The sequence below is a fragment of the Rutidosis leptorrhynchoides genome, unplaced genomic scaffold, assembly GCF_046630445.1.
Source record: "Rutidosis leptorrhynchoides isolate AG116_Rl617_1_P2 unplaced genomic scaffold, CSIRO_AGI_Rlap_v1 contig338, whole genome shotgun sequence".
NCBI classification, from domain to species: domain Eukaryota; kingdom Viridiplantae; phylum Streptophyta; class Magnoliopsida; order Asterales; family Asteraceae; genus Rutidosis; species Rutidosis leptorrhynchoides.
The window spans coordinates 16,382-33,644 of NW_027266577.1; the positions used below are offsets into that span (position 1 = coordinate 16,382).

At 38.6% G+C, this 17,263-nt stretch overlaps 1 protein-coding gene across 1 annotated transcript; it reads right to left on the reverse strand.

Annotated features, from left to right (window-relative positions):
- Positions 1-10,412: 10,412 nt before the first annotated feature.
- LOC139882999 (uncharacterized) lies at positions 10,413-12,164 on the reverse strand. The gene is made up of 3 exons (XM_071867235.1): positions 11,963-12,164; positions 10,619-10,803; positions 10,413-10,538 (listed from the first exon to the last, which is right to left on the reverse strand). The coding sequence occupies exons 1-3, from the start codon at positions 12,162-12,164 to the stop codon at positions 10,413-10,415; spliced, it is 513 nt and encodes a 170-aa protein (XP_071723336.1).
- Positions 12,165-17,263: the final 5,099 nt, after the last annotated feature.

Below are 17,263 nucleotides of genomic sequence, written 5' to 3' on the forward strand. Positions count from 1 at the left end.
AGCGTTGGTGCGGCCGTAGCTCTTAACCTTCGGCTTGACCTTTTCATTTTAGGACTTATTGGGTTGGTCCTATATGTAAGGAAGTGTTCGATGTGCCATAAGCTCTTAACCAACATCTTGACTTTTTTAAGGATTCCGAATTCTTACTTTGCCTGAACAAGGAGAGGAGTCGGGGTGGGCGTATCCCTTAACCGACGTCTTACTCTACCGTTGTCCTTTTGAGGGACAGCTCCACTTCTCATTCTCATTCGAGCAGTGCCCTACGTTTCTCTTTGAACGGGTTCAACCTAATAAAAGGACCTAGGAAAGCGATGATCAGTCGCTAGCTTGGATCACTTCGCTCGGCTTCACCCTAAGCTAAGAGGTGTTGCCCATACTAAATTAATTTTGGCGGACAGAGATCAGCTGCCGACTACAGTATCTTTTTCCCGATCTTTTGGATACTTTATAGGTACTTAGGTTAACCACCCGAGAGAATGAGGTCTCGCTCCATGGCGGATCGGCTAAGACTAAGTTTATGGCATCACACTCTTGGGGGACTACCCTTGTTTATGTTGGCTTGTATCCTTCTAATTCACCAATCTAGTAATTGGGGACTCAACAGGGCTAGTTTGGCCATACGGGGCTTGCTGGGTGGAGGCCGAGCGGACTAAGACTCTTGGTCTAAGTTCCTCCTGTCTTTGGTCCTCACCGTTCTTCTCAAAAGTAATACGAATGATGCCGCCCTTAGGACTTACGCACAGTTAATTGGTAAGTTTAGTGCCTCGACATGAATTTTTACAAAGCATGCCACAAAGGGCCGAATGGAGGGCCTTTAGTCCAGAAAAGCCGAGGGTAGTCTTCCGGCTTCACCAGTAGTATGCGCGGAGGTTGATAGCGTGCCAACTTCTCAGGATAGACTTGCCTTCCATGGTCTCGAGACGATAGGAGCCGGGTCGCGATACTCGGTCTATTCTGTACGGGCCTTCCCAATTAGGACTCCGCTTCTTAGCGGCATCAGTCGGCTGGGAAACCTCCATTTTTTGAAGGTCCAGGTCTCCATGCTTGAATGATCGGCGGCGGACCTTACAATTTTAGGATCTAGCGAGCAAGAGCTTCTGCTCTTCTATGCCCGCGGTTGTGGAGTCTCTCACTTCTTCGATTAAATCTAGGTTCAGTTTTAGTCCTTTGGCATTATCCTTATAGCCGATTTCAACATTATCTTTGGTGGTGGCTTCATAGTGTATCTTGAACGAGCAAAATTCGACGTCCAGTGGGATCACGGCTTTAGTGCTGAATGCCAGTCGAAATGGCGTTTTGCTAGTTGCTATTTTGCAAGTGGTCTGTTATGCCCATAGTACTTCGAAGAGTTCGTCCGACCCTTTCCTGCCCTTTGCTTCCTGCAGTTTTCTCTTTATCCCCTTCATCAACAGTTTGTTGGTGACGTCAACTTGGTTGTTGGCCGACGGATACACCATTGAGGTGAACCTATCGTGTATGCGATAGTAGTCCTACTACTCGTAAGAGAGGTTGGGATCTTACTACAGCATCACTGCCATTAACGAGGGCTTTCCGGGCATGGTCTTGCCCGAAGCTCGTGGTGTTATGTGCCTTCCAACAGGCGTGTTGGTTAGTCTTAGAGTGGCGATGAGCGCTGGGTCGAAGGTCTTGTGCTTCTCTTGCTGGGGAAGCGGATTAGAGGCCAAGCCGAACCGATGTTCGTTCAGATACTTAGCGCTTTCTTCCTATCTTACGGGCTCCACCGTGCGGGGGTGGCACTTTCCAGTTGAGCTTGATGAGCTCCTCGGCTTGAGCCGGACGAGTCTGGTTTGATGCATCATCTTTCGCCAGCTCGGCTTGAGGGGCGACAAGGTCATTCTAGACACCATGATCCTTAGTTAGGGAATGTCCATGGGCATGGTGCAATACTTCTGTAACGGTTCTCGGCTGGACGGACAAAGCGTGTTCTGAGGGGCCGTCTAATCTATCGTGCACTTTTGACTCTATGGTCATCGCAAGAAATTTCTTGGCTTTGGCCTGGGTACCGCGTACAGTACCAATACTACAGGAAGTAGGAAACTTAAAGACTTGGTAGAGAACAGATGCCACGCCGGAGAAAGCCAAAATACCTCCTCTGCCGAAAATTGCATCATATTCGTAGGCCCTTTAATGATCAGCCAATTGATCATCTACAGGGACTTAGAGCTTCGGTCCCGATGGTCACGGGGAGCCGAATACGGCCTTTCATAGAGATCTCAACCCTACTGACCGCGTAGATCGGCCTTGGGGATGGTGACAGATGTTAGTCCGTCAGACTCATGGCTTGAAACACATGGTAGTAAAGGACGTCAATGGAGTTACAGTCATCTACTAGGACCTTCATAACCGGCGTATTGTCTATCATCAGAATGAAGAAACTAGATACCCCCCAGGTCCTCCTCTGAAAAACATAGGGTTGTGTTAGGCGTTGCAGTGCAGCCAGCGGCAGCATGCCTTTCCCTTCATCGGCGCTCTCTGGGTCAGCATGTCGCATCGAGTGACCAGATTTATGGTGCCCCTCGTCGTGGAGGATCTGGGGTCTGACCGAGCGGAGGTTCTCGACTCGGTTGCAGGAGGAGGAGCACAGCCGAGGAAAGTCTTGATGGTTGCCCATATACTGTATTGTAATACATAGCATAGACGGTTGGAAACACGCTAATGCGTAGCCGTAGATGTGTTGGCCATATAATATGCATGCATTCCTGACATTTGGGCAAACTGATGTGAAGGGTAATACGGATGCGCGAAAGCATTGTTGTACGATGCGGCCGAGCTCCGTGATGGAAGGGGCGGTATTCTTCGGTCCAGTTCTTCACGGACGCAAAGTTGGATTTCCTCTTCCAATAGTTGAAGCAATCGGCGTGTGCCGAGTCATGGAGTGCCTCCAGGAGATTGTAGAAAGAGAGGCTAAGGCGGAACATGCAATTGCCTATGGGTTCTACTACTGTCCAGACTAGGACGGTTCCCCTCTCTGAGCCTATGCATGTCATATGGTGGAGGGATGTCGGCATGGCGCCAAGAATCCTTTGTTGTTCTCCGCTCTTTGATCCTGTTAAGAAGTTTCCATACATTGTCGAACGAATCTAACCCCTTTGAGGCGTTACGATTCCTCATTGTGTATCGAAGATCTCTATCGGGTCAAGATGACCGGGTGGATTGTCCTTGAGGTCGTGATGTTGCTTCTTGTTGTTGTTTAGTCTAACCACGCGTAGGTAATGGAGCAGGCCGCGGAGCCGAAGGCACTGGGCTGTAGGTTAAGCGCCGATTGATTATGGTACGAATGGTTCCTCTTAAAGAGCTAGAGGAGTGACTCATACTATTGCCATGTGCTTTCCTATTGGCATATCTGGAAGGTCTTACGAGCCTTATGCTGATATCGTTTTGCTCCTCGAAAGGAGTGCGATATGGTCTCCGGTTTCTATCCCGATGACGACCAGTTTTGGTCACAGGAAAAAAGCAGGTGGCGCGGTTTTCGGTTCCGGATCAGATTCGGCACTGGTAGTTCTAATCCTCATGCTTAAGAGACAGCAACAACAAGTCTAGAAGACTTATGAAGGAAGTTACCCGAAAAGTCAACTGGTGTTGGAACATGGAAAAACTCGAAGATGACTAGATGTAGAAAAAGGTAACTTTTCACGTAGTTCCCACAATCGGCGCCAATGTTTCGAGGTGGCTCGAAACGTAGTAGAGGTGAGGAGCACGCGCCTCTTTTCGATCAGCCTTCGAGTTAGGTTATTGGACTTAGGACATAATGAGGGGTGAGAAGTATTTGAGCATCGATGGCCTATTCGGGCCTACGAGGCTCACCACGAAGCCGAGCGGCTACGTGGTAGATCTCTGATCTAGAGAGGGAATGATCTTGCTTCTAGAGAGAGAGTTAGTAAGTGCCCTTAAGTCTCTTGTGTGTCTCTAAGCGTAAGTCTGTGTGCTTACTTTGGACATTCGAGATGGGTCTTATATATAGGGGAGACCTTAGGTTTGACTTGGATTGTCAGTGCTGAAAGCGACCTGTACAGTTGTGAGGCCATAGGTCTTCTCAGCTTTGGGCGCTTCGGTCTCTTCGGGAGGGCGAGGCTAATGGTGTCCGTGCCCCTGGGCGCGTAGCCTCACAAAAGGGACGGAGCTGCTACAAGTACCTGGCCGATCCTCAACCGGAGGAGCCTATGATGGTAAGATCCAAATTACCTAAAAGTCCCCATGCCGTATCATTGTGCATATCATATGTTATGCGAATGAAGGATTCCTATCATTGAAGTGAAAGAAACTATATTGTCGGGAAATCGATCCTCTGTCTGAATCATAGAAAGATCAAGGAACTCAATTTCATTTCCGTACTTTTTCCGAATGGCATAATTGTAAGCCAGTATGATCCTAGAAAGTGTGCTATACTTTTTTTCTAAGACAAACCATTTTATCTTTTTTTTTTTGCATACTCATTGCGGGCATGACTCGAAAGATGAAGAGGGGGCAGGCACTTTAGTCCTCTAGTGGAAATGGGCTAATGAGCTTATCCGTCTTTCTGGATCTTGTCCTATGCGGAGGGAAAGGGTGACGGGCTGCTCCTATGTCCGGGGTAGCAAATTCTTCCCTCCATCGTTCGCCCATCAATAAATGGACCATTTGTTACAGAGACACAAGACAAACCTAGAAAGCATTTTTTTTTTATAGGAAAGCCCCAGAGATTCTATGGGAAATTGGAAACGTCGAAGTAAGGTGAAATGAGAAGTAAAAAACGGGAGAGTTGGTAAAGCTTATCCCCCTGGGAAACTCTTCGAATATAAAGAACAAAAACAAGTAGTAAGGATGGCGGGTTAGGATAGAACCCACTCCTTGATGTCTTATTTTCTTTTCTCTTAGGAGAATGCATGGGGCCCTTGTGTTAATGATCTACTTGTTTCTTCAAACTTCGAACAAAGAAAGACCCGGTGGTCTGGCTATCGTCGAATTAGACCTGCTATTAACGTCCGCTTATTTTTCAGTCGCGTCGGGTCTGCCGGTCAGTTGAAAGCAATTAATTGTAATCATAAGGAAGATGCTCCCATTTCGCTCGCCACTATTACGTTTTGCTTTCTTTTCCTCAATCCAATCATAAGCACTCACTAAATGGCTTAAAGACCAGATCGGCTCGTTCTGCCATCGATTATAGAAGACTCTCCCATATGCGTCAATTTCTTTCATCTTTCTGTCACCTACCGGTGAAATCTAATGAATCCCAAAAAAGTACGTTTCTTGAAAGCGTAGAAGCGCAATTCGCAATCAATGAAACTGGTCTCGCTTGTTCCTTTCCTCTTTACTAAGAGATTGAGAGTGCTTTCTCTATTTCCGTGTCCATCGCCCTTGCTCCTACTCGATTTTTCAGTGGTGCTAAATAGTTAGCTTGGATTAGCATGGCTGTCCCCCTTTGCGGTGAGAGTCGCACGTACGGTAACGAGGGGGTGGAACCGGAAAAAGAAGCGGTTTTTCGTAAAGCAAAATGAAACATAAAAGAGGAGATGATAATTTAGCACTAATGGAGGCATATTCAAGGGAAGCATATGATGATTTTATGGAGCAAATTCCTCGAGAATGGTGCAAGGCATACTTCAAGACTGATACAAAGTGTGAAATTACAGATAACAACTTATGCGAGTCGTTTAATGTGGTCCCACCAGATGATAGAAAAATGCCTGGAAGGCCTTGGAAGTTAAGAATCAAGGATCCATATGGATAAGCGTAGGAAACAAAATGAGTAGGAAATTTCACCAAAAAACATGAAGTAACTGTAAAACTTTGGGCCACAATACAGCCACGTGTCCTCAATTACCATGTGGTTGTTGAGGAAGAGGAAGATCTATGACTACTAGAGGGAGAGGGAGAGGCAGAGGACGAGCTAGTAGATCATCTTCTGTGGCTAGAGGTGGGAGAACAACTCCACAACGTGGTGATTTAATATTTAATGTGAGTATCCATCTTCTGTCCCTCTATCCCCTTTGATCGTTCATTATTAACTCAAACTTTAATAGTTAAGTTTGGACTTTCGTACACTATAAACACTTTTGTTCTTGTGTCTCACCTAGCTAAGATCCTTAAGACATATATAGTAATGCATGTATATATACTTTATATGACGTGAGCTGGTATATATGTTCTCAATAAATTTAATATTTTTTTCTCCTATTTCGGATGGAATATTGACTCATTTTTTACATATATATGATTCTTGAATAAATATTTGGTGAGATGCAGCCTGGGTTGTCATCTCAGCATGTGCTTCATGAAGCTTGAAGTTCAGGTTCTAGAGTGACAAGAACCATTCGCCTACCTCCTCCACCAATGCCACAATCTCACTCACAATGGTAGAGTATGGCGAGGCATTCAATCCTTCAAGACGTAGAGGCGTTACATCATCGCAATTACAGGTTAGATTGTCTTCAAATCCATTTATTTTTGTGGAGCTGCTTCAAATCTGTAAAACTTTAGTGTACACTAATACATGTATATCTTATGCAGAAACAAATGTCGAAGAAGCCAAAAACCAATGGAGCTAAAATAGGAAGCATGAGGAATACCCAGTTTTTGAAAGATTGAAGCATAGTGTGTTTTGGCATAAAGGGAGGCCTATTTATTTTTGTCAAAAACCAGATTTTTGGTCTTACTGCATACTACTGCAACTGATAGAATTGGTTATGCAGCTTTTGGTTTAAGTATTTTAATTATGTCATGCTTTGGCGTGGGAATATTTCGTAAGTATCGTAAACTTGTGCCATTAACAATTATTAAGCATCATGAATGAATACAATCTTATTTAATCGATAAGTAGTTTAATGTTTCTAGTTCTTTGAGTTTCTTTTTTTTTGTTTTTTGATTTTCTTTTTCCGAATTTCATGATTTCTTTGAGTTTTGAAAATTGATCACGCAAACTTCTTATCTCAAATTACGAGTAATTTTTAAGTGAAACTTCTTAACACGTCATCATTTAGATATACATATCATTGATTGATAAGTGTATAATTTTTAAAATTGACCAATCATTAAAAAGAAAAAATTTTAATATAAACGCGTGACAAAAAGTGATTGACATGTCTATCGTGTGAAATTTCCACACACAATTTTTTCATTACCAGTAATTCTTTTCATCAAAGTACTTAAAAAAATTCAAAAATATTTCAAACTATTAATTAATTAATTATGCACACACCGGTGAACATATTTTCCAGCATGGACAATCTCAATTAGATGTTATTTCCCACCATATCATCGACACGTCCGTAAAAATAGATGGAAAATAAACATAAGGTCAAACAGACATGAAAAAAAAAAATTAATCGATTAGTTTTTTCTACACAAGGTGGTTTGGATCGGATTTTAAAAATTATAAAGTGGTAATAATGTAATATTTTTTAATACCCTTCGTAATAAACAAGTCTTTTTTATGACCCTTTATTTCTAGAATATCAATCATTTGAGAATCTAAAGCGTCATAATTTATTGGATTAAATATATCAACATTATAATAGGCATTCTCATCAAAAACATCTTCATCGTCAATATTAGCATCAAAAACACACTCAACATCATCAAGCACAACATTTTTCTTGACATTTTGATCATCATCTCCTTTTTTTTTTTTATGAATAAGATCATCATCTCCTAACTCATTGTTCTCATTTATACGCATATTACCATCATTATCATTGACATTATCAACATTAATATCACAAATTTATCCAACATTTTTATTTTCAAACAATATTAAAAAATTTATCGAGTGTTCCTCTTTGAGATTGAATTAACTCATCAAATTTTTTTCCTTTTTACATTTTTCATATCCAGATTCTTGTTTTATTTTATGAGGCATAATTATACAAAACAGTAAGTAATAATGAAATAAATTTCAATCAAGAAGAATAACCCATAATTTCCAAAATCAACTATAGACAATCTCAATTACATTTAATCAATCAAGAAAACGAGAATCAACATTCAATCCATCGACATTACATAAAAACTTCATTGAAATTTCTTAAAAATAATAAATAAGAGATAAGAATAGTTAGAATAGAACGATAAAAATCTGGAGTAGAGCAAAATCCGATAAAGAGAGAAGAAAAAACTTAGTAGGAGAACAAATTGAGCAGCTAAAACATAAAATTTTACTTCACGTTATGAGAATCGCACTTGAATTGGTTGAAATATGCTATGAATTGAACTCTGAAAAATAAAAAGAGAAAAAGAGTAGAAGACACTAGAATAGAAGTTCAAAAAATACCGTTAAAATTTAGGCAGCTCTTTTTTTTTTCGGTTACTTCTCCAGGAGAAGTTCTCCTCTCAATTTCTTATTTTGGGCTTTTCCTTTACATGTTAAGCCCAATTATCCTATCAACCTTTTTAATTTTGATAGAAAAAATTAATTTTAAAATTGGGCAAGTTTTTGGATGCATGCGACAAAAGCTAATAGTGATATCCTAATTTTTCTTTTGATAAATTGTGGGGCCCCTCCAAAAGTGAGGGTCACTAGCACCTGCTATAAGTCGGCCCTGTCCTCTCCGTTCTCTCAAAACAGAAAGAAAAAAACGAGAGCTTCAAGAGCCCCATAGTCTGCTATAGTCGACGGTGAGTGCTATAAATTAATGTTTTCCTTATTTTTTGATTTTATTTTTTTCGATCTATCATATTACATAGTCGATTTTCAGTTTCTTTCATGTCAAATTTTTCCATATCATCGTTTCTTCGATAGATCAAATTGGAGGGCGACTTCGTCTGTCACAAGGCGGCAGATGGCTTCTCATGAAGTATACAGGTCCATACAGGCTCCAGGCGTGCCAGTTTCAAGGTAGATCGAGTTCTTTATCTACTTTGACATCAGATAAGGCTTTTTGAAATGGCTTTACCAAGCTTGATCTTGCCGTAAATCGGATCGAAAAGGTGGATCGACTATAAGGAAGATTGGTAATCGATATATCTAGATCTAAGGGAATGTAATTTTAATTATAATTACTTTTTCGGGTTTATCCGACTTTATTCTTGCAAAAATATAATCTTCTGTCAAGACTTTTGCATTTCAATATGATGTAATATATTGATTTTGATTTAGGTTCTTGTGATTATGAAAAATCCGCAATCCATTGATTCAAATCAATTTGTTACTATGAGCTTTACCAATCTAAATTAATAAAATCGAATTAGTTTAAAAGAAAAAAAACTTGTAAGAGAAACACGTAAATTCACAAGGTGTGAAAATGTCACTCCATGTTATTTTTGGAGCTGCTTCTTGATGTAGATTACAATTTGTAATGTAACATTCTCCTCGTGTGGTGATGGCACTATTTTAACAAAGGTGTGGCATTTATTTTAACAAAAATATTTTGGCAAAAGTAACCATTTGGTCCATGTTTTAAACGTTTTTGAACTGGTTAGTCCCTCCAAACATAAATCAAACTAAATCGTCCCTCAAAACGTTAATTTTTGAACTATTTAGTCCCTCGTCCCTAACGGACGTTAAGTTTTGCCGAGGTGTCACTTTCAGCCAATAAAAACTTGACACGTGGACATTACGTGTAAAAAATTGATAGCTAGACTTTCTTATCCTAAACTAAATTATCCTGATTATAATCGAACCGGACCGAAATCAAACCGAAATTAAATCGAACCGAAAACAAAGAATTCTTGAGTTAATTTTTAACTGTCAAAAATAACCAAACAAATACACTTGTACAGAATCAAGTGCTAGAACTATAGCTGTATCCTACTCTTTTGACTTGTTTTAACTTGATACTCGCAATACCTTTAGTATAAATGTAGATAATAAATCTCAAGTTTTCTATGCCATTTGGTAGCAAAGAAATCTATTTTGTGTTCTTCTTAACCTTTGCAACAGCTTATAAGGATCATTGGTATCTTAAATAAGCAGATTACTTTAAAGGAGGATAATCTGGTAGAGGACGTCACCCAGACAATGAAGGTGTTCACAGATTGTTAGACTGTTGTATCAAATACTCTAGGTAGCATGCCTTTTATTTTCTGCTAATGCTTGATTAAATTTCTACTGGCAAAACCCATTTTTTATACACTGGTTTTAAGATGATTGAAAATGATTGCCGGAGCTTGAAAATGCAAACGACTGATGAAAATTTCTCACTTGCCACAACAGAGAAAGTGATGCCAAGAGACAAGAGGACATCTAAAGAGCTTTGCACACATCTTCCTCAAAACAGAACCATTCTTATAATAACAAGAAAAGTATCGATATATGAAAGGTTGATGTCGGCAATTGTCGAGAACAGTAGTATTTATATCTAAGTTCATCTGATACAACGATGTTAAACAATTGCAAGTACGTGCTGTTTCTGACATTCAATTTCATATCTAATATGGAAATATCATAGCCAGCCATTGCTACATAGCCTAAAATCAGTTCAATTCTCTATTTCTTCGTCATCTTCCATTAGGGGCTGGTAAAAGAGTTTGTATGCCTCTATGACTTCGAGATACCACATAGCTTCTTGATCATGAAAAGCCGAAAGATCAACAATCTTGTGGACCTATCAGCCAGTGTCATCATCATCATTCAACAGCACAAACAATAATACTTGTAATAATAGTGTAGTTGTTTTTTTTTTACCTTGATAATGGGAACATCACCGGGATGGAGAAAATAGCCGCCGACGACCATAACGTACATCCCAGAAGTCCAATTAGAGAGGAGGAAATCGGCAGAGAGTGAAAGTTGGATGACGCCTGTGCCATCGTCGAGGAACAAAAGGGATTGATTGGTAACCACCAAAACGCCCTGTAACCATGCTCCGTCTTAATTCGCTTCCTTGGACTGATTATCATAGAATCGGATTCATTTACCGGCCGAGAAAGCGCCGCTGCACCGGGGATTGCTGACAAATCGTACTCGGAATCATCGTTGAACACGATCGAGGAAGAAGACGATTGTTGTGGAGGTGGGAGAAGGATTTGATCTTGAAATTGGTGGCCGGCGGTAGGGAGGAGGAGTTGAGGATCGACGGTGTTAGAGAGATGAGAGAGTTCAAGCTTCTGGACAACGTCAGCTGTTCAAGCTTAAGGAATTCTTTGCTTTCGGTTCGATTTAAATTCGGTTTGATTTCGGTCCGGTTCGATTATAACCAGGATAACTTAATCCAGGATAAGAAAGTCTAGCTGTCAATTTTTTACCCCTAATGTCCACATGTCAAGTTCTTATTGGCTGAAAGTGACACCTCGGCAAAACTTAACGTCCGTTAGGGACGAGAGACTAAGTAGTTTAAAAATTAACGTTTGAGGGACGATTTAGTTCGATTTATGTTTGGAGGGACTAACCAGTTCAAAAATATTTAAAATAGGGACCAAATAGTTACTTTTGCCAAAATATTTTAGTTAGGATAATACCATCGAGACCATCCCAACCACTTTTGAAGTCCTACTGTCCTAAACGAAATAAAATTAGGGCATTACGAGATTTTTTTTTTTTTTTTATGTTCCGTTAACTTATTGAACACTCGTCCTTTTTCTGTTGAGTCATATTAATATATTATACCTTAATGGATTTTGGGTTCATGATCCATTAAGTAATTAACCCTATGATAAATATGCAGCTATAAGGAGAAAATAATTAACTAAGAAAACTCTATTAGTTTTCTTATTATTTTCGGCAGCTACTATTCAAAAGGAGGAAGACTTTTTGTCTTTCTCTTGACACTCCCAAACACAAATTTACGGTTTATTCAGGTGTTCGTCTAACATAAAGGTTTGTTAGAAGATCATTATATTGTTAATTGGTGGACACAATAGCTTGTAGAAATTCAAGTATTTTTAGGTACGCACACAAACGTGTCGAAATCCGATTCTTGTGTTTTATGATCTTATTAAATTCGGCAATCATTATATATGTGTTATATGCATGTTTCAGGTCAATAAAACCCTTTAGGTGGCATCTAAGCCAGGTTTTAAAAATATATGCCGTGTTGATAAAGGAGGGAATCAACGAAGGCATTGTTAGCCTCGACTTCTAAGTCAGCAGTTTTCCCTCCTTCACCATCCGGCATAGTCCCTTCGGCTTTGTCCACAACTAGATCCACCACGTGCGGAGGCGAGTTCTCTTCCTGGTGGGCAAGAGGCTCTCGGTACACCACGGCATCATCATCAGCCTCATCTCCTTCCATCTCGGCTTTGCAAGGAATCCAAACAATGCCAGCAAGGGGAAACTATGCCTGCACCGCTGCCACTGCCTCGCTGAATCCCTCGCCCTTGAAAATTTTCAAGTCTTCCTCCTTGGCTTTTATGGCATCATCCTAGAAGTCACTTGAGAGCTTGTATGCATCTACCGCCCTACGTCCGGCCTACCTCAACTTTCTGTCGAAGTTCCTGGCTTCCACTATTAGAAATCATCTCGCTACTGACAAAAATTAAGGGGCAGCAACCAGTGATCCATTCGGTTAACCACATGTTCTTTTTCCTCGCGAGGTGCCGGTAAAGCCAAACTAAGAGAGGGCATAAGCTCACCAATTAGGATTTGGCATCTCTTTTCAAATGATCTGGACATTTCCAAAAGGGCTGGGAGGCCCACTCATAGAAAAAGGGATATAAAATTTTGCCCATACTCGCTTAAAGACCTTTTCGGAAGGGTACATCGCCTCTTTTTTCCTAACTGGCCTATGCCGTACAATAATCAGAATACGATCGACAATCAAACTCTTAGAATAAGAATAATATGATCTTAGAATAAAATGAATAGAAACGACTAGAATCAATGAAGATGATAGACCCATTCTTAGATTAAACTAGAGGGTTATAGTGACCTGGTACCGAGACCTCTAATCGGAAGTTTGCTAGTACTAGTGACAACGCTTCTAGCAAACACGTTGCTGGTAATGTACCGGTGAAAAATTTTTCGGTATATTAGTCAAAATATTTACTGACAAAAAATTTGTCGATATCTTCGCTGAAATAGAGCGCGGGCCAAAAATAGCTGCCAAAATTTACCATCAAGTTGATCTTAGCCGGTAAAAATGCCTATAGAATTGTGAGTAATATTTCCGGCAAATACGTTGCGACTAAGATTGTGGGTAAACTAATTGGCATGAAAAACAGCGCTAAAATTTACCAACAAGTTTATTGCACCCGGTTAATATGCCAATAAAATTGTCGGTAATATTTCCAGCAAAAAAAATTACTGCAAACATTGCTACAATGGTCAATTGAATTATTGCCACTGTTGGGCTATTTTGCACGCATGCAAGTGCACGTGTTGCCAGAAATAATAAAAAATAAGTAGAGTATCGATCCCAAGAGGAGTTGGTTTTGAAGTTGTCACTAAGTACTAGTATTATCCTTCATAGATTTGTCCAAACAACATAATTGGTTGATGAATAAAAAAAATAAACTAACAAAATAATAATACAAATAAACAGATAATGAGAGATTCATATAGAGCGATGATTCCAAGGCTTTAAACTACTACTTTAATCGTCACCAATATTAATAACATCATCGTATTCGGTTTGATTGAATTTTATAATTACCTAATACTCACCTTTAGTCAAAAATATATTCTTGCGCCGATTAACCCTTTTCATTATACTCTAATCCTATGTTTTCATGGTCTTAGATGACATAACAAAAACATTAATAATCAATTATCAAGCTAGGTTCATACGACCTATCGACATATTCCTATCCTCTAAACAAATAATGTCATCGATCTAACGAATTCATTATCGTATGATCTCTTCTTCATATTCTAACTCTAAATGTATTTTTTCAAAATCTTTTAAAAAATAATCAATTAATTTACAAAACGATCAAGCTTGAGACATCATACGGATATATGACATTATACGAAGATGGCGAGAATCGCGTGAACTATTGGCTTTAGCGTCGGCGAATACCACATTTCCTCTTACCCGATCCCTAATTTATATGTAAATGTCTTCTGATTTTATATACTTAAAATTGTACGAATACACTTCCACAAAAATAAATTACCTCTTTTACAATATAATGCAAATTTAAAAATTATATAAAATTAAATTAAAATCTTATATAAGATATCAGTTTTGGTGGTGGTTGATAGAATATAGAGTCTTTAATGATTTAAATTTGTAAATAAATACTTTATATCTGTAATTATAACGTTATTCTAAAAATATAACACATCCAAGGGTCCAAAATTTTGGCGCAATTATTAGTCTTTTAGGACGGAGATGAAAATTTGAGCCTAAAATAATCTACCGCCCTTTTCATTTTTTATCTTTTATCTTTTACAGCTTTACTCAACCCAACAACACAGAACCCAATCGCACCTTTCTCTCTCATTCTCTTTTTTCTTTCATAGAACACACACGAAGAAGGTTCGAAGATCGGCTCATGTCTTCGTCATTCCATCTCGAGAATTTGAAGGTAATTCTTTCTCTATTACAGTATTAATTATGATGTGGATTATTTGCTTCGAATTGATTTCTACTATAGAAAAGCTTCACGATCTATCTTTCGCTGCCCTCTCTTTGAAATCCATGTCTTTCCGTGAATCTTTTAGTAATTTATGACTGTAATAAAATGTTTTTGACATTTTGAACAGGTAATGTTTGCTGTTTTTTTGTTTTTAAGTGCTCGAAAAAATTGATGCTTTGTGATGATTTGCGCATCTAAAATTGGTGCTTCTTTTACAAAAATTAGCCATTATTATTGGTCTGAGTTGCGACAAGTTGTTTGATTGAGTTCTTATTAGCATATTCTAATGTTGATCCAATGCAGACGGTGCCCTCAATCAATTTTAAGAGTAAATAGAAATAAAACCCAAATCTTTTTTCGTCTAGAACAAAGCCTGTCTTGCCCTCCTTTTCTTTTAATTGTATTTTGTTGTAACATAAAGTTCGACAGCCAAAGCCTACGAATCTGTGTAAACTTTAAATATCGAAGGCTTCTGATTTTCTGTGTAAACTATGAATTGGGGTTTCTTTCAGAATTAGCTTCTAGCTTGATTTTACTTTTTGCTTTAAATTTCTTTTTTTCTCTGTATGTTTTGGTGGTCTGAACAATATGGACTGGTTTGAGTAGTTCGATTCATTGTTTGGTTAGATCGCAGGTTATAAGCATTTGAAATCATAAAAGATTAATAAGGCCATAAACATCTAGTTGTCATTAGCATATGGATTTATTTCTCTAATCCTCTTCCTTTACTATCCTGGTTTATAATTTCAGATGAAAATTGTGGTAGGGAAAATAAACTCAACAAGCCAGAAGTCTCAAGGTGGAAGGTATATATGTCTTACTATCCTGGTTTATATTATGTTTTCCAGAAATTGGTTGTTTATGAGCCGAAAGGTCAATGTGGAAAGTATTCAATTCTCGTGGCTCTATAAGACTATCTCATATGTTTTCTGATGTGAGAAGGAATAAGGAAAAGCAATTTTGGCTTCTTTTTGCGAAAAGATGTTTGAAAGTGACATTAAATTTCCTTTTTCTTTTTGTTTGTAGAAAAAGGAAGTGAATCGGGATCCTGATGTTGCCGAGGTCTTTGAAAAAATTCACAAGAGGAAGAATGGTAGTGGTTGGGTTGACCAAAAGTCAGAAGATGCATATGTAAGATTCATACTTATCGATTTTTTCTAGAATATGGAGTTTTGAGTTTTATCATCTAATCTGATAAGAAAAATTTATCTTTGTGATATGGAATTTACATATATGCATATATACATATATGTGTATATGAAAATCAGAAGATGTTTTTATTTTTGTCTCAAAATGCCAAAATAGAAAAAGCTCTAAGAAAATAATGTTTCTTGCATTTTTTTTTCTTCTTAGTTGGACTACACACAAAAGCTTCAAGGAAATTGAGGATTTTGCTTCATCAGAACCTGATGGAAAGGCTCCAACAAATGATGATAAGACAAAAATATGGATAGATGTTAATGTGGAAAAAGTAAGAATGATTGCATATATGGGATCCCTGGTTTCTCTTCTAAAAAATCATGTGCTTTCAAGGCGTTTCCTTCTACATCAAACAATTTTGAGGCTCAAAATAAACTCAATGCCATGCAAGAACAACTCAACAGTCACATGCCACTAAGAGAGCAAGTGCTTACTTTAGTTAACATCCAAGCTCAAATGTTGCAAGTGATTTCGTCAATGGTAACAATTCCTCAAACTTCTCTTAGTCCACAAAATCCTCCCCTCAATGGTAAACGTATTTAGACTTTTGTTGTTGGGTAACTTGACTTTGCATCTTACTTTATGTACACACTTTTGTGTTTGGGAACTTGCAATGCACAATGCAAGTAACTTAGTTTAGTGTAGTATGTATTGGAGCTATGCTCTACCTTTTGTTGTGTTATGTAGTAACATTTGGCCTGTAATATTTGCCTCCTTTTGTCATGTTTTTCTAAAGTCCTATCTATGAGAATTATTAGTAATAGTATCGAATATTTCTATATCACTGTATTCTTTTCTTAATTATGCAGTATTTAAATTTTAAAAATAGTAATATTATTGTTAGCTGCAAGATTACTCGCAAGTCTACTTGTTTGGTTCATTGTTGGAACTATTATTGGGAAAAATTTGCCGGAGAAGTAGATAGAACGGTACTGGCTAAAGCTTTCCTGGAAACTTGCTAGAAAATTACTAGCAACATAATAGCTGGTAACTTGCTACAATATTTACCAGCTAAAGTTCTGGCTGTCTTTTGCCGGTATAGTTATTGGCAAATTTTAGTTACAAAGTTGCTACTAATTTTACTCGCTAACTGTTTTGCCGGTAAGTTGGAAGTTTGGTAGATAGTCTTCCATAGATTTACCAGCAAAAAAAGTGCTGGAAAAGTTAGCCGGAAAATTTACCAGCGACATTAGTAGCAAGTAGCTTGTTGGAAGTTGTAAGCTTTTTACCAGCGAATCTATTTGCCAGAAATTATGTTGCTAGGGTGCTGGTAAGCTATATCACTAGCAAATTTCCAACATATGTTGCCACAAAGAACCTGTGAGTAATCAATTGATTTCTACTAGTGTTCGTGCTCTAAGCTTTCCAACTTTGCCTTGGTCAGCATGAGCTCATCCTCCAAATCCCGAAGTCGAGCCTGTTTCTTAGCCAACAAATTTTTCACTCTAGAAGAAAGATATTTCTCTTTCTAAAACTGAGTAAGGTCATGAGGCCCTCGACTTCGTGGTGAGCCTTGCAGGCCCGTTTTAAGCTCTAGACGCTCAAATATTTCTCGACCTCCATTTTGTTTTATATCACTCAAACTGCATTAGGACTAATCGGAAGAAGGTAC

Coding starts and splice junctions, on each gene's coding strand:
- LOC139882999 (XM_071867235.1), bottom strand. CDS start 12,164: ATGGAAGGAGATGAGGCTGATGATGATGCCGTGGTGTACCGAGAGCCT. Junction 10,804..11,962: donor TTCCCTCCTTTATCAACACG/GCATATATTTTT, acceptor AAGCGAATTAAG/ACGGAGCATGGTTACAGGGC. Junction 10,539..10,618: donor GTGATGTTCCCATTATCAAG/GTAAAAAAAAAA, acceptor ACTGGCTGATAG/GTCCACAAGATTGTTGATCT.